This window comes from Anomaloglossus baeobatrachus, chromosome 4, assembly GCF_048569485.1.
Source record: "Anomaloglossus baeobatrachus isolate aAnoBae1 chromosome 4, aAnoBae1.hap1, whole genome shotgun sequence".
Taxonomy (NCBI): domain Eukaryota; kingdom Metazoa; phylum Chordata; class Amphibia; order Anura; family Aromobatidae; genus Anomaloglossus; species Anomaloglossus baeobatrachus.
The window spans coordinates 686,164,248-686,192,133 of NC_134356.1; the positions used below are offsets into that span (position 1 = coordinate 686,164,248).

At 45.9% G+C, this 27,886-nt stretch overlaps 1 protein-coding gene across 1 annotated transcript; it reads left to right on the forward strand.

Moving 5' to 3' along the window:
• The first annotated feature begins 9,708 nt into the window (after nt 1–9,708).
• On the forward strand, nt 9,709–10,644 carry LOC142302850 (olfactory receptor 1500-like). The gene has a single exon (XM_075343958.1). The coding sequence runs from the start codon at nt 9,709–9,711 to the stop codon at nt 10,642–10,644; it is 936 nt and encodes a 311-aa protein (XP_075200073.1).
• Nucleotides 10,645–27,886: the final 17,242 nt, after the last annotated feature.

Sequence of the window (27,886 nt, forward strand, 5' to 3'; positions counted from 1 at the left end):
CTCGTACAGGGTCTGACTAGTGGCCGCGTGCATATCTACCTCGTGACCGCCGCTCACCACTACCAGACTGGCTCCTCCTCCTTTCCTGACAACCTCTGCACTTTCTAGCTCCCAGCCCATCCGCTTCCCCCCTTGAAAGATTTGAAGGCCAGACCCCTCCTGAGACTGCCCAAGGGTCCCATCTAATGCTGTGGGAGAACTGGTTGCTATGTGTCTGTGCGTACACACCTCATTCTGGCCCTTAGGGTTACCTGGAAGTACTGTGCCAGCATGGGTGCAATACTCAGTGGTGCCTGACCGGGTAAGGGGCGCCACATTCCCCCTTGGTCATCAACAGCACGTCCTCGGTCTGCAAAGACAAGAAAAGCATAACACAAGTTTTTCCCACACAGTGGAGATATTTACATGTAAACATACCAGGTACGATACCACCACTACCCACCACCCACGAGTCTTTAACCCAAGACCCAAATATGCAGTAATCACCAGTCCTTTTGGTGGTAATCACCAGTCCTTTTGGTGATCTGGTCTCGGCCTGGTCCGCCGTAAACCATTCTGGCGACAGTCCTCCTTGTCCAGGTGGCGTACGGTAGGCCCCATAAACAGGACTACCTGCTTCGTTCCTTTGTGCTGGAGAGCAGGCCCCAGAAACAGGCGTGCCCCCTTGGTGGTGCAGAGCCATGTCTCATAAACAGGCAGACTCTGGGGAGCTATGTACACTGCGAGAGTTTGTGGTTATAGCCAGTTCATAACCTATGGTCCATACAAAGTACACATAACCTGGTTCAAGAATATTTAAAAAGTTCACGCAAAAGTTCTTGCGTTACTTTAACTGTCATAAAACATTTTAAACTATCTAAATTGACAATATTGACTATACTAAACTGACTTCCTTAAATTGACTTTCTCCTTCCTAGGTCAGTGCTTGTTACCTCAGTGCACTGACCCTTGGAGGTCGTGTCATGGGCATCCCCTGGCAGTTGTGACAATTGGGACGTGGTTGAAGCAGTGGGGGTGGAGCCTGGGCTCACCGAGGTTCCCCTTGGACATGGCACCACATCCAAAGTGAACCAGCCTCTCTCCCCCATATGCCGTGTAAATTCCACCACGTCCCCCATGTACAGGACACGGCCAGGGTGACCCCGCTGCAGATGGAATTGCATGTCCCGCCGGGACACAAAAATCCTCTCTTTTAGCCCTGCTTCCACAATGAATCCCCACCCCTTGCGGCAATTGAACTCCTCTGCTACTCCCAGGTGGAGGGGACCTCGAAACCGGGATCTGGCCCGCCACAGGGACTGCTTTTCTTGCAGGTCCCAGGCCTCCAACTGCTCACTTCCCAGGATGGGCTCTACAAGGGGGTGTGGGCGACCGGCTTTCAACCGTCGTCACTCTCTGCGGGGTTGCGATGTTGAGATGGCCCTGGGGTGGGCCTTCCTTCGTAGCAACATCATCTGGTCATCAGCGGGCCACCAGGTGAGTGACGCGCTCTGCATTTCTTCCTCCCTGCTGAGGTTTGTTGTAACCTGGTTATGTCGGGTAGGTGATGGGATGGCGGTTGCCACTGGCTGCAGGACCTGTTCTCCCTCCCTGGCGGAGGGTTCTGCGACCTCTTCCGGTCGTCGGGGGGACAGCAGCCCGGCCTCATGGTCTCGCTCTCTTACAGAGGGTGCTGCGACTTCCTCCAGTCGGGAACGTGGCAGCTCTGGAGTCGAGCCTTTGGAAGCCGGGCAGGATGGCGGTGGGTCTACAGGATCCCTCTCCAGCGGAGAGGTTGGTGCAACCACTTCAGGTATGGTAAGCAGCAGCTCGCCTTTAACAACCAGGTGAGCTGAGGACAGGGCACATGGACCCCTCTCCAGCGGAGAGGGTGCTGCGACCGCTTCAGGTCGTGTAAGCGGCAGCTCGATGACCGGACCTTTAGCAACCAGGTGAGCTGAGGGCAGGGCACCCGGACCCCTCTCCAGTGGAGAGGGTGCTGCGACCGATTCAGGTCGGGACGGCATAGGCGTCGCATCGGCTTCTGATGAAAGCGCCGGCGGGATCAGCACACCAGGTAAGGAGGGGGATGCATCGGACTCACCCGGAGTCGCGCCGGAGACATCCAGCGGCGGGATCTCTGTCACTGACGGTGGTTTGGGATGAGCATGGGCGGTGCCTCCAGGCGGGCGCCGCTGCAGGTTTCAAATCGCCATCAACATTCTGTGTCTCCAGTCGGCTTTTTCCCGTTTCCGCTGCTCCTCCATGCGGTCAGCAATCCTTTCAACCTTCGCTTCCAGCTCCTCTGCCGTCATGGGCCTTGACCAGCCCTGCTCCTTCTGATCACCCTCTGCCGACGCCATCTTGCTCCTTCCCTCGCTCATCAGCTTCTCCTCAGGTTTTGGCCTTAGTTTCGTTTCTCCTCCCACAGGACAAGAACATCCCAGCAGTCTGAGGACACATCAGCCCCCATTTCCTCCTCTCGCGGGGTCAGAGCACTCTGGGGATTCTGGTACGGTCCCTCCTCTCCGTGGGCGGTTACTTCTGTGCGAGCTACAGTATTTTGAATCGCGCGCACTTTCAACAGTGGCAAAATGGTGGCAGTTCAAATTTTTCAATCGGACCGCCGAGGCACACTGTCACCCATCTGAACGGGTCTAGTCCACAATGCTGTTCGTGACGCCAAAAAGAAGATGTGATGCCCCAGGGGTGATGATCCTCTTCAGGGACGCCACAGGACTTGTTCAGTATGGCAAACAGGTAATGTCAGTTTTTATTTTATGTGTCGTGACGCCACTCACGGTTTGCATTCAGGGATGTGGATGACCACCGCTGCAGGTTTTACGAGTGTCTGGGGTGAATGGGGTCTGCAGCCAGGTGATGTAGCCTCCCGTGAGTGAGGCAGGCCCCAGGGGCTCAGGTGAGTAGGATAGCGGGTCCCAGAATAACACAGGCTGAGTCCAAAAGTCTTTCAACTGGTTTTTACTCACTCAGGTGTTGCGGTGAGCTGACCCAGCATTGCTGTGATTAACCAGGTAGGACCAGGGTTCCTTCAGGCCACTCTAAGGGTAACCTGTTAGCTCGCCTTCCTAGCACTCCATCTTCGGATAACCCCGTGACGTGAAGTACCATGGAGGTCTATCCAGGGAGTCGCTACTGTCTTTTCTCCCCTGTGTTCGGCCCATTTGCCGGCAGCGTGGACCAAGTGAGATGGCTCCAGGCTCTGTCCCCTTATGGGTCCCTGCATTGCTGCTGAGGCTTGGACTCTGTAAGGTTGGTGAGGTACTTGTAGTTCCCCTCATCGGCAGGTTTAGCAGGTTGTTGAACCGGAGTCTGCTCTAGAGACCTGTACCCCGTACATGCCTAGTCACCGGCAAACTCATCCTCTCTGACTGACTGACTGACCAGGTGACCGTTCTCCCCTGCTAACGGTTACTACCCTCGTGCTAGATCTGACTAATGGCCGCGCGCGTATCTACCTCGTGACTGACGCTCACCACTACCAGACTGGCTCTCCTCCTCCTTTCCTGACAACCTCTGCACTTTTTAGCTCCCAGCCCCTCCGCTTCACCCCTTGACAAGATTTGAAGGCCAGACCCCTCTGGAGACATCCCAAGGGTCAAATCTAATCTTGTGGGAGAACTGGTTGCTATGTGTCTGTGCGTACACACCTCATTCTGGCCCTTAGGATTACCTGGAAGTACCGTCCCAGCATGGGTGCAATACTCAGTGGTGCCTGGCTGGGTCAGGGGCGCCACACATAGGACTATTCAATTTTTTTATTTTACATTGCAAGATGTGTTTTGAGTAATGATGGGTGAGCAGTAGAATACTCAGTGTTCAGTATTCCCACTGATGACTGATCAGTGCGATGCTCGGTGCTCGTTACTCAAGTTGGGCAGGTCAGATGCTCAGATGGGCTCAACTCGAGCAATGAATGTAATGGAAGTCAATGATTGCGCAGTTCGGCTCTCCTCCCACATATGGGCAGGCATAAACAGAGCATTTCCGGGGAGGGAGGATAGGCTTTGGGGTTTTTTTGGATACAGTATATCTGAAACCGTTGTTTTTTAACCCAGTGAGAGCCAGTTAGAGACTGCAAGTGGCTCTAACTGGGGTGTCGGCTCCCGTCATTCATTGAAGGTGGCCAGTTCTTTGTGCTGGATGTCTCACAAATGAAACATCCGAGCAATTGAGATACTGGTCCGAGCATCGCGAGTATCCTGATGCTTGATTGATTGCTGAGCAGTTCTGAGCATACTCACGCATCATTAGTTATGAGTTTACTTTCTGAGATCGCATGGATTTTAATTACAAAAGGAGGCACAACGTATTCATAGAAAAAAATCTCAAGAAATTGAATTTCCTGTTAAATTTTGCATAAAAAGGTGAATGTTACATAATCCATACATCTCTAATCATTAATGTTTAAGTCTCCAAGAACCAATGTTATTATGTATAAAAGCATAATGTTAGGATGGCAGCCATATTCCTGAACAGTATAGGCCATAAAAATGAAAATGAAAAAATAAAGTAAAATATCCTTATACTCACCTCTCACCTCTGTAGACCCATCGCACCTCACCGTTACCCTTTTGTTCCCCGTCGCTTTTTTTGATTCCCACTGAGTGCGCTAATATTCCTGAGCCTCTCACTAGAGTTGATCGATGTTCGAGGTTCGCCAATTTCATGTTCAAGTGATTTTGGGGGGTGCTCGAGCTTTTTGCTAAAAGCTCAACAGTTCGAGTTAGGTTCGAGAACGGTTCGATCAACAAAAATGTGGCTTTTCACAGTATGGCTATGTGCACACGTTGCTGTCTGTATGTGTCCTGGTCTCTTTCCTACTCACTGATCACGGGTATCTCGCTGCACGGCTGTCCGAAATCATTACCGTGATTGGTAGGCAATCCTCGCATGTCTAAGGGCTAGAGTTGAGCGATGTTCGAGTCGTTCCACGAGCTTGAACGATTTGCTTAAAGTTCGGCAGTTCGAGTTACGTTCGAGAACGGTTCGATCACCAAAAGCGTGGCTCTTCACAGTAAGTATGTGTGCACGTTGCGTATCTACATGCGTCCTGCGTCCCCAGCACAATACCTCTCTCTTTCCTACTCACCGATCATGGGCTCCTCGCTGCACGGCTGTCAGAAATCTCCGGCGGCTTTTCCTCTTTTGAAAATGGCTGCCGCTTCATTATTCAATCAGTTATTCCGTGCTTTCCCCACCCACCGGTGCCCATGATTAGTTGCAGTCAGAAATGCCCCCACGATGAGTGACAGCTGTATCACTGCAACCAATCACATTCGCCGACGGGCGGGTCTATATCGTGCAGTCAAATAAATAAATAATAAAAAAATGCGGTTCCTCCCGAGGCTGGTATAGTCAGGATGGAGAGCAACACATTCTGGGGAGCCCACCACCCTAACAATATCAGCAGGCAGCCGCCCAGAATTGCCGCATCCATTAGATACGACAGTCCCGGGACTCCACCCAGCTCAACTCGATTTGCCCTGGTGCGGTGGCTATCAGGGTAATAATGAGTTTAATCATGCCAGGCGTCTCCCCGAGACACCTTCCATGATTAAACTGTAAGTAAAAGTAAATAAACACACAGCGAAAAATCCTTTATTTGGAATAAAAGACAAAAAAACATCCTCTTTCACCATTTTATTAATCCCAAAACAAAAATCCAGGTCCGAAGTAATCCACATGACACTGTCATCTCTGCTAGCTCTGCTACATGAAGATGACAGGGAGCGTTCTATGTCCTCTCCACGTAGCACTTGAAGAGAATTGCCAAATCTGCACATGATTTTCATCAGAGCCAGTAGCCCCCCATCATCCCTGTAAAAAATGTAATTTATTTTAAATTAGAATTATTTATTTATAATTCTAATTTAATATAATTATGCACTGAGGGGAGGAGCTGGACATAAGCTGTGAGCCGCACCTCTAAAATCGGATCAGTTCACGGAAGGAGGCTGCATTGCTCTATCTCTTTCTCTCAGTCAGTCAGTCAGTCAGTCAGTCTCAGTCAGTCAGTCAGTCAGTCTCAGTCAGTCAGTCAGTCTCAGTCAGTCAGTTTCAGTCAGTCAGTCAGTCTCGGTCAGTCAGTCAGTCTCGGTCAGTCAGTCTCTCTCTCTCTTCTCTCTCTCTCCTCTTCTCTCCTCTTCTCTCCTCTTCTCTCCTCTTCTCTCCTCTTCTCTCCTCTTTTCTCCTCTTCTCTCCCCTCTCTCTTCTCTCTCTTCTCTCTCTCTCTTCTCCCTCTCTCCTCTTCTCCCTCTTCACACCCCTCTCTTTTCTCTCTTCTCTATCTTATCTCTCTCTCTCTTCTCTCTCTCTCTCTTCTCTCTCTCCTCTTCTCTCCTCTTCTCTCCCATCTCTCTTCTCTCTCTCTTCTCTCTCTCTCCTCTCTCTCTTCTCTTCTCTCTCTCTTCTCTCTTCTCCTCGCTCTTCTCTCTCTCTTCTCTCTCTCTCTTCTTTCTCACTCTCTCTCTCTCAGACCTGGCGATGATCAGCTGATGCAGTCATCTGACGGAATCAGCTGACACTAAAAGTCGAGCGGTGAGGCCGGCTTTTTACCGCCCGGCTGGAAAAACTGATGCTGTTGGACAGGAGTCTGCACAGAAGTGTGTAGTTTGTTTGTTTTTTTTTTTTTTGCACTGATGCATCATCTGATTATATAAAAGCCGTTTATACAATCAGCTGCTGTGTCATGTGATTCAGGCCCTTGAACCTGACACATTATCTGATCACTTTGCCTTCCAGCAAACCGATCAGATGATATTGGATCCGGATTGGATGGCGCGGGACCCTTGACCCAGGATTACTGTGGAGGGAGGTTCTTTATTTCAATAAAGATGGAGTCACTAATTGTGTTGTGTTTTATTTCTAATAAAAATATTTTTCTGTGTGTTGTGTTTTTTTTATGTGTACTAGAAATTCATGGTGGCCATGTCTAATATTGGCGTCACACCATGAATTTCGGGCTTAGGGCCAGTTGATAATATACAGCTAGCCTTAACCCCATTATTACCCAGCGAGCCACCCGTCACCAGGGCAGCTGGAGTTGGATACAGCGCCAGAAGATGGAGCTTCAATGAAAGCGGCCTTTTCTGGGGCGGTTGCGGACTGGAATTCGCAGCAGGGGGGCCCAGAAAGCTTGGGCACCCTGAGCTGAGGATTCCAATCCCCAGCTGCCTAGTTGTACCTGACCGGACACAAAAATTGGGCGAAGCCCACGTCATTTTTTTAAAAAATTATTTCCTGAAATTCATGAATTAAAAAAAAAAAGGGCTTCCCTATATTTTTGGTTCCCAGCCGGGTACAAATAGGCAGCTGGGGGTTGGGGGCAGCTCATAGCTGCCTGCTGTACCTGGCTAGCATACAAAAACATGGCGAAGCCCACGTAATTTTTTGGGGGGGCAAAAATCTTCTGCATACAGTCCTGGATGGAGTATGCTGAGCCTTGTAGTTCTGCAGCTGCTGTCTGTCTGTACGGAGGAGAGCAGACAGCAGGTGCAGAACCACAAGGCTCAGCATGCTCCATTCACTAGTGTATGAAGGAGAGCAGACAGCAGCTGCAGAACTACAAGACTCAGCATACTCCATCCAGGACTGTATGCAGGAGTTTTTTGCCCACCAAAAAAATGACATGGGCTTCACCATATTTTTGTATGCTAGCCAGGTACAGCAGGCAGGTACAGCTGCCCCCAACCCCCCGCTGCCTAGTTGTACCCGGCTGGGAACAAAAAAATAGGGAAGCCCTTTTTTAAATTATTTCAGAAATTTCATGAAATAATAAAAAAAAAATCGACATGAGCTTCGCCACATTTTTGTGTCCAGCCTGGTATAACTAGTCAGCTGGGGATTGGAATCCGCAGCACAGGTTGGCCTGAGCTTTCTGGGCCCCTCTGCTGCGAATTGCAGTCCGCAGCCGCCCCAAAAAATGGTGCTTTCATAGAAGCGCCATCATCTGGCGCTGTATCCAACTCTTTCAGCTGCCCTGAAGCCGGGTGGCTTGCTGGGTAATAATGAGTTAATACTAGCTTTGTTTTACTAGCTAGTATTAAGTCAGAGATTCTTAATGTCAGGCAAGTTTGACCCGGCCATTAAGAATCTCCAATAAAGGGTTGAAAAAAAGACACCATGCAGAGAAAAAATACTTTAATAGAAATAAATACACAGACACATTAGAGACTCCATGTTTATTAATCCCTCTTATCCTTCCACGATCCATGGCATTCTGTCTTCTTTCTCCTTCAACCCATGCAGCTCTGCTACATCAGACAGCGCTGCATGGGAGGAAGACGCTGCTGCTCCCCATGCACTGCAGTCTATTCACTCAGTCAGTGAGTAGCAAAGTCTGCAGGCTGTAAGCAGTGATGTCACCGCTAACAGGCGGGTTGCTATAGCAACGGTGATCTCCGTTATTCACCGGCCGTGGCAGCCGGTGAATAACAGAATGGGGAAGCAGAACGGGGAGTCGACCATGCTCTAGAGCATTTCGCCGGTATACGGAGATGCTGGAAGGATCACCACGTACCGGAGAGTGCAATGACAGGACCTAACATGACGTCATAGCCATGTGACCAGTCTGTAGCCAATGAGATAATATGCGTGACTGGTCACATGCTTTTTTTGACGTCTTGGAAGGTCCTATCATCAGTGCTGGATACCGGGAAGATGCAGCGATTATCGGAAGGAAAAGCGGCGGGAGACAGAATGCAGGACGCATCGCGGGGACCTGTAAGTGTTATGGCAATGTTTATTAACTGTATGTGAACATTTATAATGTGTCTTTATATGTTTGTGTTTGCCTCACATTGTTTTCAATGGGGTTCGAGAGGTTCGTCGAACGGTTCGCCGAACCGAACTCGAACGCGGCCTCCGCTCGACGAACCGAATCGAACTCGAGCCTTTAGAGGCTGGCTAATCTCTACCTTTCACACTCAGTAGAGACTTCTGGCTCTGGTGAGGTTGGGTATGGCTAGGGGCATACTTACGCAAAGTCAGGATGCATGCCTACTTGGATTATCCTTTTTGTATTTGCTGTTAACCTTCCCCGGCCTCATCAGAACTTGAGTTCCTTACTCAGTGTGAGAGTCCTTAGGACTTTAGCAGTCATGGCAGGAGTCAGAAGCTGCAACAAGGACTGGACCTGTGACAGTGAGGAGTTGAGGAACTGGACAGTAGAGCTGTGGGATGAGTATAATGAGTTTTTTTGTTTTTTATTATTATTATGCTCTGCGGTGTAGAGACCCAAAAATGCAAAATGAGATATTACATTTGCAGAGAATAATTACTCAAACAATTCTTTTCAATTCCAACAGGCGAATTCCAATTACTCCTGATCTGATCACATGTGGTCATCAACTCTTAAGTCTCTGAGAACTTCCTATATTGTTGCTGAAAATATAAAATTAGATATTACATTACGTTCTCTTACTTTGTATGAAATGGGAGGAATATTTCATGCTGCTTAAATCATATGTATCAACGATTTGCTAATGAATGTGATCTCAGTGTCCACCAAGATTCACATGGTCCCACAGCTACTTGGTTACTATCTAAAATACAAAGTACGGACTACCATAGTCTTATAACTTAATATTGTGAGGCACAGCTCCATGTGTTTTTTTATCACCATTGATCACCATTGTCTCTATCTGTCTACAAGGCTTTTCTTCATCAATTAATCAGTTGTTCTTGCTTTTAGTATACTCATTAAAAATGTGTTATGGCAATGAGACCGAAGTCACAGAGTTCCTGCTTCTTGGATTTAAAGGTCTATATAAATACAACTTTCTGTTTTTCATCCTTCTACTCTTTTCTTACCTGGTGATAATCAATGGAAACCTTCTTATTATTGTGTTGGTGTCCACCAACTACAACCTGAATGTCCCAATGTTCATCTTTCTCAAGCATCTAGCTATAGCCGACATTCTCTCACCTACGAGCATTGTGCCCATGATGCTACATATAATACTATTTAATATGAAGGAAGTACCGATGAAGAGTTGCATCATCCATCTCAACGTGGCCTATATTTTTGGCTACATCCAGGGTTTTCTGCTAACTATAATGTCCTATGATCGATACTTGGCCATTTGTAGTCCGATGCACTACAGTTCCATAATGCAACCTCATGTTTGTCTCAAGATGGTTCTTTGCTCCTGGATCTTGAACTTTATTTTAGCTTTTGAGGTAATAATGGTTTGGCAGCTGGAGTTTTGTGGTCAGAATGCCATTGATCATTTTTTCTGTGACTTCGGGCAACTTCTTCAATTGACTACCTCAGACACTTACCTATTGACTTTGGTTGATTTTATAATTGGTATCTTTGGAGCTGTTACCCCTTTTGCTTTAATTCTTATCAGCTACTTGAGTATTTTCTTCACCATATTGACCCTTTCATCCACAAGTGGATGGACAAAAGCCTTCTCCACCTGCAGCTCTCATCTCACCACCGTGTGTATCTACTATGGAACCCTCTTTGTGATCTACATCGCGCCATCAGCTGACAGTTCATTGACCATAAACAAGTTTTTATCTCTGCTGTTTATTGTGGTCACTCCAATGATGAACCCCATCATATACAGCCTGAGGAACAAGGAGATCAAGAAAACCCTTGATGAAATGATTAGAAAATGTAAAGGATATACATAAGTTCAGCTGACATATATTCATGAGCCAGTCTACCCTGTGAACTTTACGTCTACAAAGGGAAAAAGGAGGAGCAGTAGATATTTCTTCTCGATCTTTCTGGCAGAACATTCACAGCATACCATGAATAAGATGATTGAATGAGACCATTTTTTTGCAGTACGTCATATGTTCTTTTTTTTTTTCAAATTCCTCTTTTTTAAGCGAATTTATTGCTACTTAAGTGAAAGGTATTTATCTAAACTCTAAATTGTTTCATACACGGAGATATATATTATGTGGAGGCTGTTGCTTTTTATATGCATGTTATTAAAAATTATATATTTTATTAAATACTTTTTTCTGTGTATATTTTTAGTTATAGAAAACCTTTTATTATATATTTTTTTAGTAATAATGTGGCCTCAGGGCCCTGGACCGCCAGGGGAGCACACTCGCAATCTGCAGCCAGGGGCCTACCACCAATGGCAGCAGGTCACATGACCGCTATGGGGCCCGCTGAGGATCATACTTTCAATTGTATCGTCTTCTCAGTTGCTGATACAATTGAAAGCAATGACGAGAGAGGGAGTCGTGCACTGACTCTCTCATCATTCTCCTGCTGTATCTGCGTTCTGACAGCTCAGCACAGAACGCTATGACATAGCTATTGTGCCCCTGCTGTGCTGAGCTGAGCGGAGTGGCAGAACAGTGGACATGCTGAGGAGACCAGAGCAGTGGGGGAATAAGAAGAAGTGAGTATGTACTCATGGTGAGGTGTGGGAGCAAGATGCCTAATCCTGTCACTCATCCCACTTTTTATTTTTAAAAATTTAAATGCCAGGCCACATCCTATGTGTTACATGGATAATAACTCCCTGATTTGCAAAGCCACTATGGAGAAATATGGGAAATTGATGCCACTGACCTTCTGTCCTGTGGTCTGCCTGCAATGTTTTTAAATATCAAGACTCCAATTTGTGTCTCCAGGATGTGTCTTGTCTGTACTGGCTGAACTATGGGAGCAAGAGGTCTAATCCTGTTACTCATCCCACTTTTCATGTCTAAAAATTTAAATGCAGGCCACATCCCGTGTGTTGCATGAACCATATTTCCCTGATGTGCAAAGCCATTATGGGGAAACAGGGGTGGTGCAAATGATGTCTCTGTCCTGCTGTCTGCCTGCAACATTTTTAAATTTCAAGACCAAAGATGAGTCTCCCAGTTGTGTTTTGTCTGTATTGCCAGGATTCTGGAAGCAAGAAGCTTAGCCTACGCCTCTCATGTATCACTTGATTTTTAAAATGAAAACTCCAGGCCACATGCTATCAGTACGTCAATGCAATCAGTTACTGCCTAAATTAATATGCATTAAAGAACACAGTCGGGAAGTTGCAGAGTGGTGAACCACTATCTAGGCCTAGTTTGATCAACGGCTGTCTCCACTAAACCTGGAGCAAGGGAAGTCTGTGTGCCATAATGACGTAAACCTAATGGTGGCATTACACCTGGGCAAAATCACATGTGCACTGCTTGGCTTATGTGCTCAACATGGTTGTACAAACATTTTATTGGCACTATTTAGGCCTGAACCACTGTTGCAGAAGGCATGGTCACTGTGGGCTCACATTTTAAAACGAAAATGCCAAGGCACATCTTGTGTGTTGCATTGACCATACTTCCCTGCTGTGCAAATACAATATGGGGAAATGGGGGGGCAATTGATGCCACTGTCCTGCTGTCAGCCTATTTTGGGAGCAAGAGGTCTACCCCTGTCACTCATGCATTTCTTGATTTTTCAAATGAAAATGCTAGGAGCCATCCTGTAGGTTGCAGGGTCCATACTTCCCTGCTGTCCAAACACACTATGGGAAAATTGGAGGGGGGGAATTGTGGCACCCCTAAGGCTTAAGATGCCACAGGGTACTGCACCTCACCCGAGGTGCAATATTCATCTCGGATATGGAGAAGATTGTCACCGGTTGTCACCGGTAAACCAACAACACACTCAACCAACAAATAACAGGACAGCTCTTCCACTAGGACTGGGCTAGGGTAGGTGCTGGGGTGGCCATCATGAGGTATGGGACCTCTTACCTACTGGTTCAGGAACTCGGGAGGCAGGGCACCAACAGGGGTAGTTAGGAGCCATCTCACACATTAGTCAGTGGGTTCTGGGCGCAGCAAGTGCAAGGTCGCATGCAGTAGGTGAATAAGAGAGACACAGACTTTTTGGGACCCGTGATCCGGAGCAGAAGGCTCAGCCCGAGTTGTTAGGAAAGAAGGGCAATCCCAGGGTTTGTGGGGAGTGCAGAAGGCACCCGTGAGTAGAGATGAGCAATGTTCGAATAGAACCGCTCGCAAATTTCAAAGTCGAGTGATTTTGGGCGGTGAGTCGTTTGATGAACTCGAACAATTTACTTCACGTTCGACAGTTCGAGTTACCGTTCGATAACGGTTCGATTACCAAAAGCGTTGCTTTTCACAGTAAGGCTATGTGCGCATGTTGCGTATCTGCATGTGCCCTGTGTCCCCAGCACAATCCCTCTCTCTTTCCTACTCAATGATCACGGGCGCGGCGGTGCACGGCTGTCACAAAGCTCCGGCGGCTTTTCCTCTTTTGAAAATGGCTGCCGCTCATTATTCAATCTGGTATTCCCTGCTTTCCCCGCCCACCGGCGCCCATGATTGGTTGCAGTCAGACACGCCCCCACGATGAGTGACAGCTGTCTCACTGCAACAAATCACAGCCGCCGGCGGGCGGGTCTATATCGTGCAGTAAAATAAATAAATAATAATAAAAAAAAAAACCACTGCAGTTCCCCCCGATTTTGATACCAGCCAAGATAAAGCCACACGGCTGGAGGCTGGTATTGTCGGGATGGAGAGCGCCACGTTATGGGGAGCCCACCACCCTAACAATATCAGCTAGCAGCCGCCCGGAATTGCCGCATCCATTAGATGCGACAGTCCCGGGACTCTTCCCGGCTCATCCCGAATTGCCCTGGTGCGATGGCAATCGGGGTAATAAGGTTAGGTTAATCATGATGGGCGTCTCCCCAAGATACCTTCCTTGATTAACCAGTAGTGAAAGTAAATAAACCCACACAACGAAAAATCCTTTATTTGGAATAAAAGACAAAAAAAACCCCTCTTTTATCAGTTTAATAATCCCCAAACACTCATCCAGGTCCAATATAATCCACACAATGCTTTCAGCACTGCTACATCAAGCTGACAGGGAGCGCCATAGAACATGAGCACTCTGTGTCAGCTCCACGCAGCAACTGAAGTGAGCCGCGCTGTCACCGGAGACTACACCCAGGTAGTGCCTGCGTGTGTGCGAGGATAATGATGGGGGCGGTAGTGCATGTGTATGCAGTGATGATGATGGGGGTGGTAGTGCCTGCGTGTCTCTCTCTCTCTCCCCTCTCTCTTCCCTATCTCTTCTCTCTCTCTCCTCTCTATCTCTTCTCTTTCTCTTCTCTCTCTCCTCTCTCTCTTCTCCCTTCTCTTTTCTTCCTCTCTTCTCTCTCTCCTATCTCTCTCTGCTCTCTCTACTCTCTCCCCTCTCTCTCTCTCCTCTCTCTCTCTCCCCTCTCTCTCCTCTCTCTCTCTCCTCTCTCTCCTCTTTCTCCCTCTCTCATTTCTCTCCCCTCTCTCCCCTCTCTCTCTCCTCTCTCTCTACTATCTCTTCTTTCTCTCTCCTCTCTCTCTCCCTACTATCTCTTCTTTCTATCTCCTCTCTCTCTCCCCTCTCTTCTTTCTCTCTCATCTCTCTCTCTCCCCTCTCTCTCTTCTCTCTCTTTCTCTCCTCTCTCTCCCCTCTCTCTTTCTCTCCTCTCTCTCTCCTCTCTCCTCTCTCTCTCTCTCCTTTCTGCTCTCTCTCTTCTCCCTCTTCTCTCTCTCCTATCTCTCTCCTCTTTCTCACTCGTCTCTCACTCTTCTCTCTCACTCTCTCCTCTCTCTCCTCTCTCTTCTCTCTCTTCTTTCTCTCCTTTCTCTTTTCTCCTCTCTCTTCTCTCTCTTCTCACTCCTCTCTCCTCTCTCTCCTGTCTCTCCCTCCCTTCTCGTCTCTCTCCCCTCTCTCTTCTCTCTGTTGTTTTTCTCTCTCTCTGCTCTCTCTCTTCTTTCTCCTCTCTCTCCTCTCTCTCATCTCTCTCTCTCATCTTTGTAGCTTCTTCTGGACTCTCTACTGCAATACAGAGGTTAAGCTTACCAAATCTTCCTATGCTTTTCATTACTGGCAGTGGCTCAATGGGTAGAGCTACTGCCTAAAGAGAATTAGTTCACGAGTTAGGGTCCTGGTCATCCTGGTAAAGAATTTAATTTATTTATAATTTTACATTATAATTATTATTTATTTAAAATTATAATTTAATTTAATTCTGCACTGAGGGGAGGAGCCGGACATCAGCTGTGAGCCGCTGGACACACCTCTAAAATCGGAGCAGTTCACGAAATGAGGTTGCATTGCTATCTCCTCTCTCTCCTCTCTCTCTTTTGTCTCTCTCTCCTCTCTCTCTTCTCTCTCTCCTCTCTTTCCTCTCTCTTCTCTCTTTCCTCTCTCTCCTCTCTCTCTCCTCTCCCTCTCCTCTCTCTCTCTCCTCTCTCTCTCTCCTCTCTCCTCTCTCTCTCCTCTCTCCTCTCTCTCTTCTCTCTCTCCTCTCTCTCTTTTCTCTGTCTCATTCTTCTCTCTCTTCTCTCTCTCTTCACTCACTCTTCTCTCTCTCCTATCTCTCTCCCTACCCTCTCCTCTCTCTCCTCTCTCTCCTCTCTCTCTTGTCTCTCTCCTCTCTCTCCTCTCTCTCCTCTCTCTCTCTTCTCTCTCTCTTTTCTCTCTCTTTTCTCTCTTTCTCTTCTTTGTCCCTCTCTCCTCCCTTCTCTCTCTCCTCTCGCTCTCTCTCAGACCTGGCAATGAGCACCTGATGTGGTAACCTGACGGAATCAACTGACACTATAAGTCGAGCAGTTAGGCCGGCTTTTTACCGTCCAGTCGGCTAAACTACCAGCTGATGCTGTCGGACAGGAGTCTGCACAGAAGTATGTAGTTTTTGGTTTTTTTTGCACTGATGCATCAGCTGATTGTATAAAAGCCGTTTATGCAATCAGCTGCTGTGTCATGTGATTCAGGCCCTTGAACCTGACACATAATAATATAGGATCCGGATTGGACAGCGCGGGACCCTTGACCCAGGATTACTGCGGAGGGAAATTCTTTTTTTCAATAAAGATGGAGTCACTAATTGTGTTGTGTTTTATTTCTAATAAAAATATTTTTCTGTGTGTTGTGTTTTTTTTATCTGTACTAGAAATTCATGGTGGCGCTTTGGGCCAGTTGATAATGGGGTCAGGGCTAGCTGTATATTATTACACAGCGAGCCACCGAACACCAAGGCAGCTGGAAGAGTTGGATACAGTGCCAGAAGATGGCGCTTCAATGAAAGCGCCATTTTCTGGGGCGGTTGCATACTGCAATTCGCAGCAGTTGTGCCCAGAAAGCTTCGGTACCCTGCGCTGCGGATTCCAATCCCCAGCTGCCTAGTTGTACCTGGTTGCACAGAAAAATTAGGCAAAGCCCATGTCATTTTTTTTTTATTTTTTAATTATTTCCTGAAATTCGTGAAATAATTTAAAAAAAAAGGGCTTCCCTATATTTTTGGTTCCCATCTGGGTACAAATAGGCAGCTGGGGGTTGGGGGCAGCCCGTAGCTGCCTGCTGTACTTGGCTAGCATACAAAAATATGGCAAACCCACGTAATATTTTTTGGGGGGGGCAAAAAACTCCTGCATACAGTCCCGGATGGAGTATGCTGAGCCTTGTAGTTCTGCTGTTTGTCTGTATGGAGGAGAGGAGACAGCAGCTGCAGAACTACAAGGCCAAGCATCCTCCATCCAGGACTGTATGCTGGAGGGAGAGGCAGGGGGAGCAAAACTACAAGGCTCAGCATACTTCATCCACTAGTGTATGCAGGAGAGCAGACAGCAACTGCAGAACTACAAGACTCAGCATGCTGAATCCAGGACTGTATGCTGGAGGGAGAGACAGGGGACAGGGGGAGCAGAACTACAAGGCTCACCATTCTCCATTCACCAGTGTATGCAGGAGAGCAGCTGCAGAACTATAAGGCTCAGCATACTCCATCCAGGACTGTATGCAGGAGTTTTTTGCCCACCAAAAAAATGACGTGGGCTTCACCATATTTTTGTATGCTAGCCGGGTACAGCAGGCAGGTACGGCTGCCCCCAACCCCCAGTTGCCTATTTGTACCCGGCTGGGAACTAAAAATATAGGGAAGCCTTTTTTTAATTATTTCATGAATTTCATGAAATAATTAAAAAAAATTGACGTAGGTTTCACCCCATTTTTGTGTCCAGTCGGGTACAACTAGGCAGCTGGGGATTGGAATCTGCAGGATAGGTTGGCCCGAGCTTTCTGGGCCCCTCTACTGTGAATTGCAGTTCACAGCCGCCCCAGAAAATGGAGCTTTCATAGAAGCGCCATCATCTGGCGCTGTATCCAACTCTTCTGCAGCCCTGATGCCGGGTGGCTCACTGGGTAATAAAGGGTTAATACTAGCTTTGTTTTACTAGCTAGTATTAAGCCAGAGATTCTTAATGTCAGGCAAGTTTGACCCGGCCATTAAGAATCTCCAATAAAGGGGTAAAACAAAGACACCACACAGAGAAAAAATACTTTAATAGAAATAAATACACAGACATACTTAGAGACTCCATGTTTATTACTCCCTCTCATCCCTCCATGATCCTGGACTTTTGTCTTCTTTCTCCTTCAACCCATGCAGCTCTGCTACATCAGACAGCACTACATGGGAGGAATACTCTGCTGCTCCCGTGCAGTGTAATCACTCAGTGAGTGAGCAGAGGCTGCGGGTTGTAAGCGGTGACGTCACCGCTGCCACCATTGAAATAGTAATCTGACAGGCGGGTTACTATAGCAACCGTGATCTCCGATCACCTGATTCCCGGTGCCGCTATTCACCGGCTGTGGCATCCAGTCCTTGCATGTGGGCTGACTGTGTAAAGAGCACTGACATGAAGGAACGGGGTGCCAAGCATGTGCCCAAGCATCTCGCCGGTACACGGAGACGCTCAAACGAGCACCGCGTACCGGAGAGATGCACTGACAGGACTTAGCATGACGTCTAGCCATGTGACCATAATACTAAATAGGATAACTGAAGTGAGCACTTATATATATTATGAGTGCAAGCCAAAAAAATATATAGTACATAAGGATAAGGCTGCACATCAAAATTAGATAATAGTATAATGCTATAAGCATACCGAAAAACATTGAAGCATACAATGAAAAATGCCACTTGCTAACTTGAATGTGTGAATAATGAAATGCATACCTGCCATGAATATTAGGAAAAAGGAGATATTTAGCAATCGCATTGATCAATGTAACTGAGCCCCAAAACCTCGTCAAGGTATATCTCTATATTGGGGTCCCTAGCTCTAGGACCCTAACTGTGTGTTATCTCATTGCAATTAAAAACTGCTGTGTGTGGAGAGGGGTATCCTATTTAGTATTATGAAGTTTGTTTGTTTTTTTTCCTGAATGTGAACACAGCTCCGCTCCTTTCAGCCTTGTTTTTTTCATCTCCTATATAAGAAAGTCCTTGGTTACCCCTCTCCACACGCAGCAGTTTTTAATTGTAATGAGATGACACAAAGTTAGGGTCATAGAGCTAGGGACCCCAATATAGAGATATACCTTAGATATACCTTATATTAGATTTTATGACAGGGTGTTGATCCAGGGAACTAGTCTGATTGCCGTATGTGGAGTCAAGAAGAATTTTTTTTCCCCATTGGAGCTTGTTTGCCACATTGGGTTTATTTTGCCTTCCTCTGGATCAACATGTTAGGCTACGGGCTGAACTAGATGGACTTAGAGTCTCCCTTCAACCTTAAAAACTATGATACTATGATACCTTGACGAGGCTTTGGTGCTCAGTTACATTGATCAATGCGATTGCTAAATATCTCCTTTTTCCTAATCTTCATGGCAAGTATGCATTTCATTATTCACACATTCAAGTTAGCAAGTGGCATTTTTCATTGTATGCTTCAATGTTTTTCGGTATGCTTATAGCATTATACTATTATCTAACTTTGATGTGCAGTCTTATCCTTATGTAGTAGCCATGTGACCAGTCTGTAGCCAATGAGATAATACACATGTGACTGGTCACATGCTATGACGACGTTACGGAAGGTCCTATCATCAGTGCTAGTTACCGGGAGGGCGCAGCGATGATAGGAAGAAGAAGCGGCGGGAGACAGAGTCTGCAGGACGCATCGCGGGGACCTGTAAGTATAATGGCAATGTTATTAACTGTATGTGTACATGTATAATGTGTTTGTATGTGTTTATGCTTGCCTGCCATTGTTTTCAATGGGGTTCGAAGGTGTTCGTCGAACATTCGCCGAACACACCCGCCGTTCGATGAACCGAACCAAACTCGAACACTAGGGGGATGGCTCATCTCTACCGTGAACCGTTCCACCGCCCAGGAGCTGGAGTGGAAGGAAACTGTCGAAAGGAGATGCACAGAAGAAAACACCGGCCGTGACTTCTGGAGTATCCGGAATTGGCTAAAGCCCATCTCAGCGTAGCCCGGTACTCCAATGGCAGTGTGCTTTCAGTGAGTAAAAGAACTAGAATTGCACCCTCTGTGTTGTCCCATTTCTACCAGCGCCGTCTCCTCTGTGCTCCGGCGCCATAGACTACTACCACCAACATCCTCCCTGCGGCTTAGCTCTACCTGTGGAGAGCTGTAACACCTGAGCTGTCAGCGTGTGGATCACTAAGTGTGGATCTATAAGTGTGCAGATAATGAATTAGGCTGAATTCTATATTATGCACTTATTCATTCATCATCTCTACTCTCCATTATCTAATCATCGTGTCTGGTTTTTTTACAGGTATGTGTGACAACTGCCCATCTTTTTTTCCCATGAGCTGCCTTTTTTGTGTCCCCTGTTTTCTCTGCATCTGGTATTTGTGACAACTACCCACCTTGGGTGGAGCTGTTCTGCTCGCCGTGGCTCTGCTCTGTGCAGAGCTGTTCTGCTCACCATGGCTCTGCTCTGTGCAGCGCGGTGCTGCTCAGTGCAGGGATGCTCTGCTTGGCACAGGGCTGCTCTGTACGTCTCGCTTTGCATTGTGCGGCAGGGCTCGGCTCTGTGCGGCTCACTCTGCTCTGCAGGGCAGCTCTGCTCTCTGCGGGGCTGTTCTGCGCGTCTCTGGTCGGCACAGCTCTGCTCCGTGTGGGGCTACTCTGCTCGCCACAGCTCTGCTCTCTGAGGGGCGACTTTGCTTTTTGTGGCACACTTCTGCTCTGTGCTGGGCTGCTCTGTGCGGTGCGGCTCTGCTCTGTGTGGGGCTGCTCTGCTCACTGCGGCTGCTCCGTGTGGGGCTGCTCTGCTCTGTGCGGGGTGGATCTGCTTTGCAGTGCCACTGTTTTGTTTACCGCAGCTTGGCACGGCTCTGTTCTATGTGGCGCCGCTCTTCTCGACGAGAGGTAAGGTACCGGCCATTCTAAAGTTGTCGACGGTGAGGGCTTTGTCAAATAATGGTGCCTAGAGTCTGCTCGTGCGCAGATGGAACTCTCAGCTCAAGCTCCCATCTGCGCACGCGTGACCTCTGGCTGCCTTTATTATACAATATTATATAATTTTATTAATTTTTTTCACTCACATAATCCCCTTTATTACAAGAAGAAGACTCCAATCAATTTCTATTGTTTTTTTTCTACTCTCTAAAGATGTGTGTCGGAAACCAGACAGAAGTCACAGAGTTCCTTCTCCTTGGATTTAAATGTCGATATAAATACAAATTTCTACTCTTCATCCTTCTACTCTTCTCTTACCTGGTGATAATAAAGGGAAACCTTCTTATTATAGTGTTGGTGTCCACCAAACACAACCTCAATATCCCAATGTTCATCTTTCTCAAGCATCTAGCTGTAGCCGACATCCTCACAACCACGACCATTATACCCCTGATGATGAATATAATAATACTGGATATGAAGGAGGTACCAGTGAGGAGCTGCATCATCCAACTCCACGTGTTGTTCACGTTTGGTTTCATCCAGGGTTTTCTCCTAACCATAATGTCCTATGATCGATACTTGGCCATTTGTAGCCCAATGCACTACAATTCTATAGTGCAACCTCATTTTTGCATCAAAATGGTTCTTGGCTCTAGGTTTCTGAACTTTTTTTTATCTTTTGAGATAATTTTTATTTGGCAGCTGGAGTTTTGGGGTCAGAATACCATTGATCATTTCTTTTGTGACGTCGGGTCACTTTGTTTCGAAAATTTACAACATATACTTAAAAGTAGCTTACATATTTTTTTTAGACATTTTTGCGTTGTTTGCTGTATGTTCTCAGGGGGAAAGTGATGCTTTATAGAGTTTTCATTTGAAGTTTCTTGCCAGAATATTGTAGCATATTGTGGATGAGATGAATCACAATTTTTTTTCAGTTTTTGTTATTTTCTTGTTTTTTTTTAACTTTCATTTGCTTGAGATAGTATTTAGCTTTACTAAAATATGATCCTCAGCACCAAAAAAGATGAATATGGAAGTTTTTTGCTGCAAAATGTAGTTTTATTATAATTCAACACCAAAGAAAATATAGATTAATAAAATGTAGGAATAATAGTTAGCCGTATGTCATATGATTTAATTTTATTCCAACATTCCCATATATTACCTACACAGATGTTCTTGAAAAAGACTACTAGTTGGTGGATAAGTTCGACAAATGTAATTATTTTCTTTGGTGCTGAATTTTCCATACTCATCTTTTCAGTGCCAAAGTTTACATTATAATACTACAGGTTTACTAATCTTTTATTTAAAGAAGTTTTCTACTACTAATGTGACCCCCTTTTCTTTTATCCTAACTCTTCCCATCTAACAGTTTCCTAAAATACTTCTGCTACCTTCTATGCTCCAGTATGCTTATCTTTAAGAGGTTCCTAAATACCTTTATTGTTGTTGTAGTATCTTTGATCCTTCTGGTGGCAGACCAGACTTGGACCAATCGAAATATGGACATTTTTTGCTGCAAAATGTAGTTTTATTATAATTCAACACCAAAGAAAATACTGTTTTTTTTTAAAATGTAGGAAAAATAGTAAGTCATATGTCACATGATTTCATTTTATTCCAACACTCCCATCTATTACCTACACAGATGTCCTTGAAAAAGACTACTAGGTGGTCGAACAGTTGGACAAATTTAAGTATTTTCTTTGGTGCTGAATTATAATAAAACCACACTTTGCAGCAAGAATTTCCACACTCATCCTTTCAGTGCCAAGGTTTACATTATAATACTACAGGTTTACCAATTATTTATTTAAAGAGGTTTTTTACTACTAATCTGACCCCCTTTCTTTTATCCTAACTCTTCCTAACTAACAGTTTCCTAATATATTTCTGCTACCTTCTCTGCTCCAGTATGTTCATCTCTAAGAGGTTCCTAAATATCTTTATTGTTGTAGCTTTGATCCTTCTGGCGGCAGACCAGAATTGGACCAACTGAGCAGGGCACATCACTGGAGGAGAGTGAAGCGTGATCTGGGCAGAGAGAAGCAGACTCGTCCTACCAATGATGTGAGCAGATTAGTTGGTCCAATTCCAGTCTGCAGTCAAAGGATTAAAGCTACAATAACAACAAAGCTAGTTATGAACCTTTTAGAGATAAGCTTACAGGAGCAGAATACATAACTGAAGTATATTAGGAAAGTGTTAATTAGGAAGAGTTAGAATAAAAGATAGGGAATCACATTAGTAGTGGAAAACCTCTAAGTACAATATTTAAAACTAGCAGTGTGCTTTTCCTTACTTGAGTGTATAGATTTAATTATTCTATAAAAAAAACTTTTTTGCAGCAAATACAAACACAGTTCCCAAGTTTTTTCTTTTCATTTTCTTTGTTAGATTGAAATAAAAGCGTTTTAATTGCATATGATTTGATTTTTTGCAGTACATGCCGTATTTTCTTCTTTTTTATGAATATATTGTACGCTCTCCATTTGCTTACTCAGGACTGAACAAGTGTTCTGCATCTCTATTACTGACTAGTAAAAGTTAAGCATAAACTGGATAAACATATAGCTGGGATGGTTTAGGAAAGCCTGCACTCGCAGGGGGTTGGACCTGATGGCCCTTGAGGTTCCTTCCAACTTTACTATTCTATGATTCTATGAACTGTGTGCTAAGGTTGACCTTTCCCATTTAATTTGTCAAGTCATATAAACTGATCTATAGATGTAACCAATTTTAAACTAAGATACAGGAAAGATATCTTGATGCAGTGAGTTAACTCTTAAAACAACTCAGTAGAAGCTTTTACATTTCTACAGTAAGAGGTTGAGATACAATTTTCAAAATAATGTCCTGTAACGTTCTTTTTTTTCAATTTGGGGATGTGTGATGGCTTATTTTTTTGCAGCATGAGATGACATTTATACATATGTCATGCTTGGGTAAATGCAATGTTTTGATCACCTCTTTTTGCATTTTATTGCAATGTCGCTCTTTGTCTATCAATTTAATTTTGATAGTTTGGACATTTCTGAAAGCAGCAATGCCAAATATGTGTATTTTTTGTCAATGGGGTAAAATGGGGGTAATTTGAACTTTTGTGGGTTATTTATGTTTATTAAAACTTTTTTTCCCCACTCCTTATTGTTTTTACTAGTCCCTTTAGAAGAATTGAACCTGCAATCTTCTGATCGTTTCTGCTGAACAGAGCAAGACCTCAGCTTCAGCATCAGTGTCAGCACCGCTCTGTATAGCAGAAATGCTGATCTCCTGTGAATGTTGCTCGCAGTCGGCATTCCCAGGAAGTTCGTCATAACAGAGAAAGTAGTCATCAGCTGAGCATTAGCTTTCATGATAGAGACAGGGGTCATCAGCTGGCCATTATTTCTCATGACAGAGACAGGGGTCTTCAGATGACTATTAGCTCTCATGACTGAGACAGGGGTTGTCAGCTGACCATTAGCTCTCATGACAGAGACCGGGGTCATCAGCCGACCATTAGCTCTCATTACAGAGACAGGGGTCATCAAGCTGACCATTAGCTCTCATGACAGAGACAGGGATCATCAGCTGACCATTAGCTCTCATGAAAGAGACAGGGGTCATCAGCTGACCATTAGCTCTCTTGACAGAGACAGGGGTCGTCAGCTGACTATTAGCTCTCATGACAGAGACAGGGGTCATCAGCTGACCATTAGCTCTCATTACAGAGACAGGGGTCGTCAGATGACCATTAGCTCTCATGACAGAGACAGGGGTGATCAGCTGACTATTAGCTTTCATGACAGAGACAGGGGTCGTCAGATGACCATAAGCTCTCATGACAGAGACAGGGGTCATCAGCTGACCATTAGCTCTCCTGACAGAGACCGGGGTCATCAGCCGACCATTTGCTCTCATTACAGAGACAGAGGTCATCAAGCTGACCATTAGCTCTCATGACAGAGAATGGAGTCATCATCTGACCATTAGCTCTCATTACAGAGACAGGGGTCTTCAGATGACTATTAGCTCTCATGACAGAGACAGGGGTTGTCAGCTGACCATTAGCTCTTATTACAGAGACAGGGGTTTTCAGATGACCATAAGCTCTCATGACAGAGGCAGGGGTCGTCAGCTGACTATTAGCTCTCATGACAGAGACAGGGGTCATCAGCTGACCATTAGCATACCTGACAGAGACCGGGGTCATCAGTCGACCATTAGCTCTCATTACAGAGACAGGGGTCATCAAGCTGACTATTAGCTCTCATGACAGAGACAGGGGTCATCAAGCTGACCATTAGCTCTCATTACAGAGACAGGGGTCATCAAGCTGACCATTAGCTCTCATTACAGAGACAGGGGTCATCAAGCTGACCATTAGCTCTCATGACAGAGAGAGGGGTCATCAAGCTGACCATTAGCTCTCCTAACAGAGACCGGGGTCATCAGCCGACCATTAGCTCTCATTACAGAGACAGGGGTCATCAAGCTGACCATTAGGTCTCATGACAGAGAATGGAGTCATCATCTGACCATTAGCTCTCATTACAGAGACAGGGGTCTTCAGATGACTATTAGCTCTCATGACAGAGACAGGGGTTGTCAGCTGACCATTAGCTCTTATTACAGAGACAGGGGTTGTCAGACGACCATAAGCTCTCATGACCGAGACAGGGGTCGTCAGCTGACTATTAGCTCTCATGACAGAGACAGGGGTCATCAGCTGACCATTAGCTCTCCTGACAGAGACCAGGGTCATCAGCCGACCATTAGCTCTCATTACAGAGACAGGGGTCATCAAGCTGACCATTAGCTCTCATGACAGAGACAGGGGTCATCAAGCTGACCATTAGCTCTCATTACAGAGACAGGGGTCATGAGATGACCATAAGCTCTCATGACAGAGACAGGGGTCATCAGCTGACTATTAGCTCTCATTACAGAGACAGGAGTCATCAAGCTGACCATTAGCTCTCATGACAGAGACAGGAGTCATCAAGCTGACTATTAGCTCTCATGACAGAGACAGGAGTCATCAAGCTGACCATTAGCTCTCATGACAGAGACAGGGGTCATGAGATGACCATAAGCTCTCATGACAGAGACAGGAGTCATCAGCTGACTATTAGCTCTCATGACAGAGACAGGGGTCATCAGCTGACCATTAGCTCTCATTACAAAGACAAGGGTCATCAAGCTGACCATTAGCTCTCATGACAGAGACAGGGGTCATCAGATGACCATTAGCTCTCATGACAGAGACAGGGGTCATCAGATGACCATTAGCTCTCCTGACAGAGACAGGGGTCATCAGATGACCATTAGCTCTCCTGACAGAGACATGTGAAGGGAAAGATGCTGGCAAAGCATGAGCACCCGTATCAAAGGGGGGGGCATGACCTATGACTTACTGTACACATACGTCATAGGTCGTGAAGGGGTGAAAGAAAGGCTACACTTGTAAGTATGCTATATTTCTATAATAATAAAGACATAAATGGAAGCTTGAAAGTTGGGGAACCTTTCAGAATTTTTGATATTACTGAATAAATTTGACTTGAAAATATATTAGATTCTCACAGAAGTCCTAAAATTAGATAGAACAGAACAAATGAAACAAATGAATATAAAAAGAAATAGACTGTCACAGAAAATGTTAATTTATTAAGTATTTTTGTGGCAAGATTTTAGTATTATCAGATTATTTCATTGTGAGTTTAGAGTCTGCTGATTAAACTCAAAGGGATTATAACCCGGTGTGAGTGGGTGACCCAATATAGATAATACCTTAAAGACTATGGAATTTTTATCTTTTTTTCTTTAATTTTTTCCTCCAATTTCCATACCTATTTTACTTTTTCATTGACATAGATATACTGTTTTTTTGTTTTGTTTTGGGTTTTTTTTTGGGGGGGGGGTTCTAGACAAATTATAGTTTTCATTTACTTCATTCACTTTAAGATACCATGTCCCGGTAAAAAAATTCAAGTATAGTGAAATTAGGAAAAAAATGCAAATTCATAATTGTCTTTTGTGCTTTTGTAATGCCAAGGTAGTGATGGGATGATAGGACTGCAAGCCAGCAAACACAGTATGCCAGACACACTTTGCACTGGCCGTCACGCAACTGTATACCTTAAAGGGTACTTTCCACCCACCTTCCGGTACTGGATGGGAGGACTTTGGTAGAGGCATTCCCAGGTGACAATAGCAGGGTGGCTGGGTAGAGAGGTCACAGTCAGATCAAAGCTCCAACACCAGCAAGAAAAGTAGTAACCACTAACAGGTATTAGGGGAGTCTAGAGACAAAGCCAAAACCAAAAGACCAGAGCAGAAAACCAACCAGAAGAAACACAAACTACTAACCTTATTACCCAGGCACAACTGAAAATAATCAGGACTGACCTAGAGGATGGGTTTAAATATCCCTCTCTTGGGTCAGCTGACGCTGCTAAGGTAAGACCCAATCTCCACCTTTAACTCAGAGTGGCAAAGGAGGGGGGGTGAGAAAGATTGCCTGTAAGGAACCTCCCAACATCTAGCTGAACCAGAAGACATGGTGTCCCATATCTACTGGCAACAGCTGATAGTAGAAGACCCGGCATCCTGGGACCCCTGTGCCACATAATCACTGAGAGCGAGGGCACCTTGCCTCCCTGCAATGCCACAACCTGAAGTGAGACTCTTAAGGCCGCTAGCGAGATTGCAAGCGTGCGTACCCGCCCCCATCGTTTGAGCGATACGGGCAAATTGCTGTCCGTGGCGCACAAAATCGCGTGGACCCGTCACACTACTTACCTGCCTAGTGACGTCGCTGTGACCGGCGAAAGGTCTCTAAGGGGGCGGTTCGTTCAGCATCACAGCAACGTCACTAAGCGGCCACCCAATCAAATCGGAGGGACGGAGATGAGCGGGACGAACATCCCGCCCACCTCCTTCCTTCCTCATTGCGGGCGGCGGCAGGTAAGGTGAGGTTCCTCGTTCCTGCGGTGTCACACATAGCGATGAGTGCTGCCGCAGGAACGATGACCAACATCATACCTGTAGCAGCAACGATAATTGGGAATAGGGGAGCATGTCACCGATTAGCGATTTTGCACGTTTTTACGATGATTCAAAATTGCTCACACGCAACGTCATCGCTAACGTGGCTGGATGTGCGTCACAAAATCCGTTACCCCAACGACAATGCTTTAGCGATGTCCTAGCGTGTAATTCGGCCTTTAGAGTGCTAAACATGGCCAACACGAGCACCTGCACTAGCTCCACCCTCCCACATGGCCACTATTTTGCCCATTGTGCCGGCCCCGGGTTACACAATCACGTGTTAAAAAATCTCAACCATGCTCTGACCATCTAACAACAGACACATGGACAAGTTGTTGTAGACAGGGACGATACATATCTGTCACATTTCCTGTCTCCCCTCCCCCTCCTGCTCCTCATCTTCTGCTGAATTACCCTCCCCATTACTGCCAAGGTTGGAGCTATGCAGCAACGCATCTGCAAAGCGGCAACACACTCTGCTGAAGCTGATCTGTTAAGACCCAAACCACACACTGCAGCAAAGCTGTGGCAAGGTATAAAAGAGCAGACCAATCAGTGACTCTCCCCACTGAATCTCCAACCTGGCCTGGTCGTTTGTGGCAATGGGTGTAACCTGGTGGCAGCTTTAAAGGTCG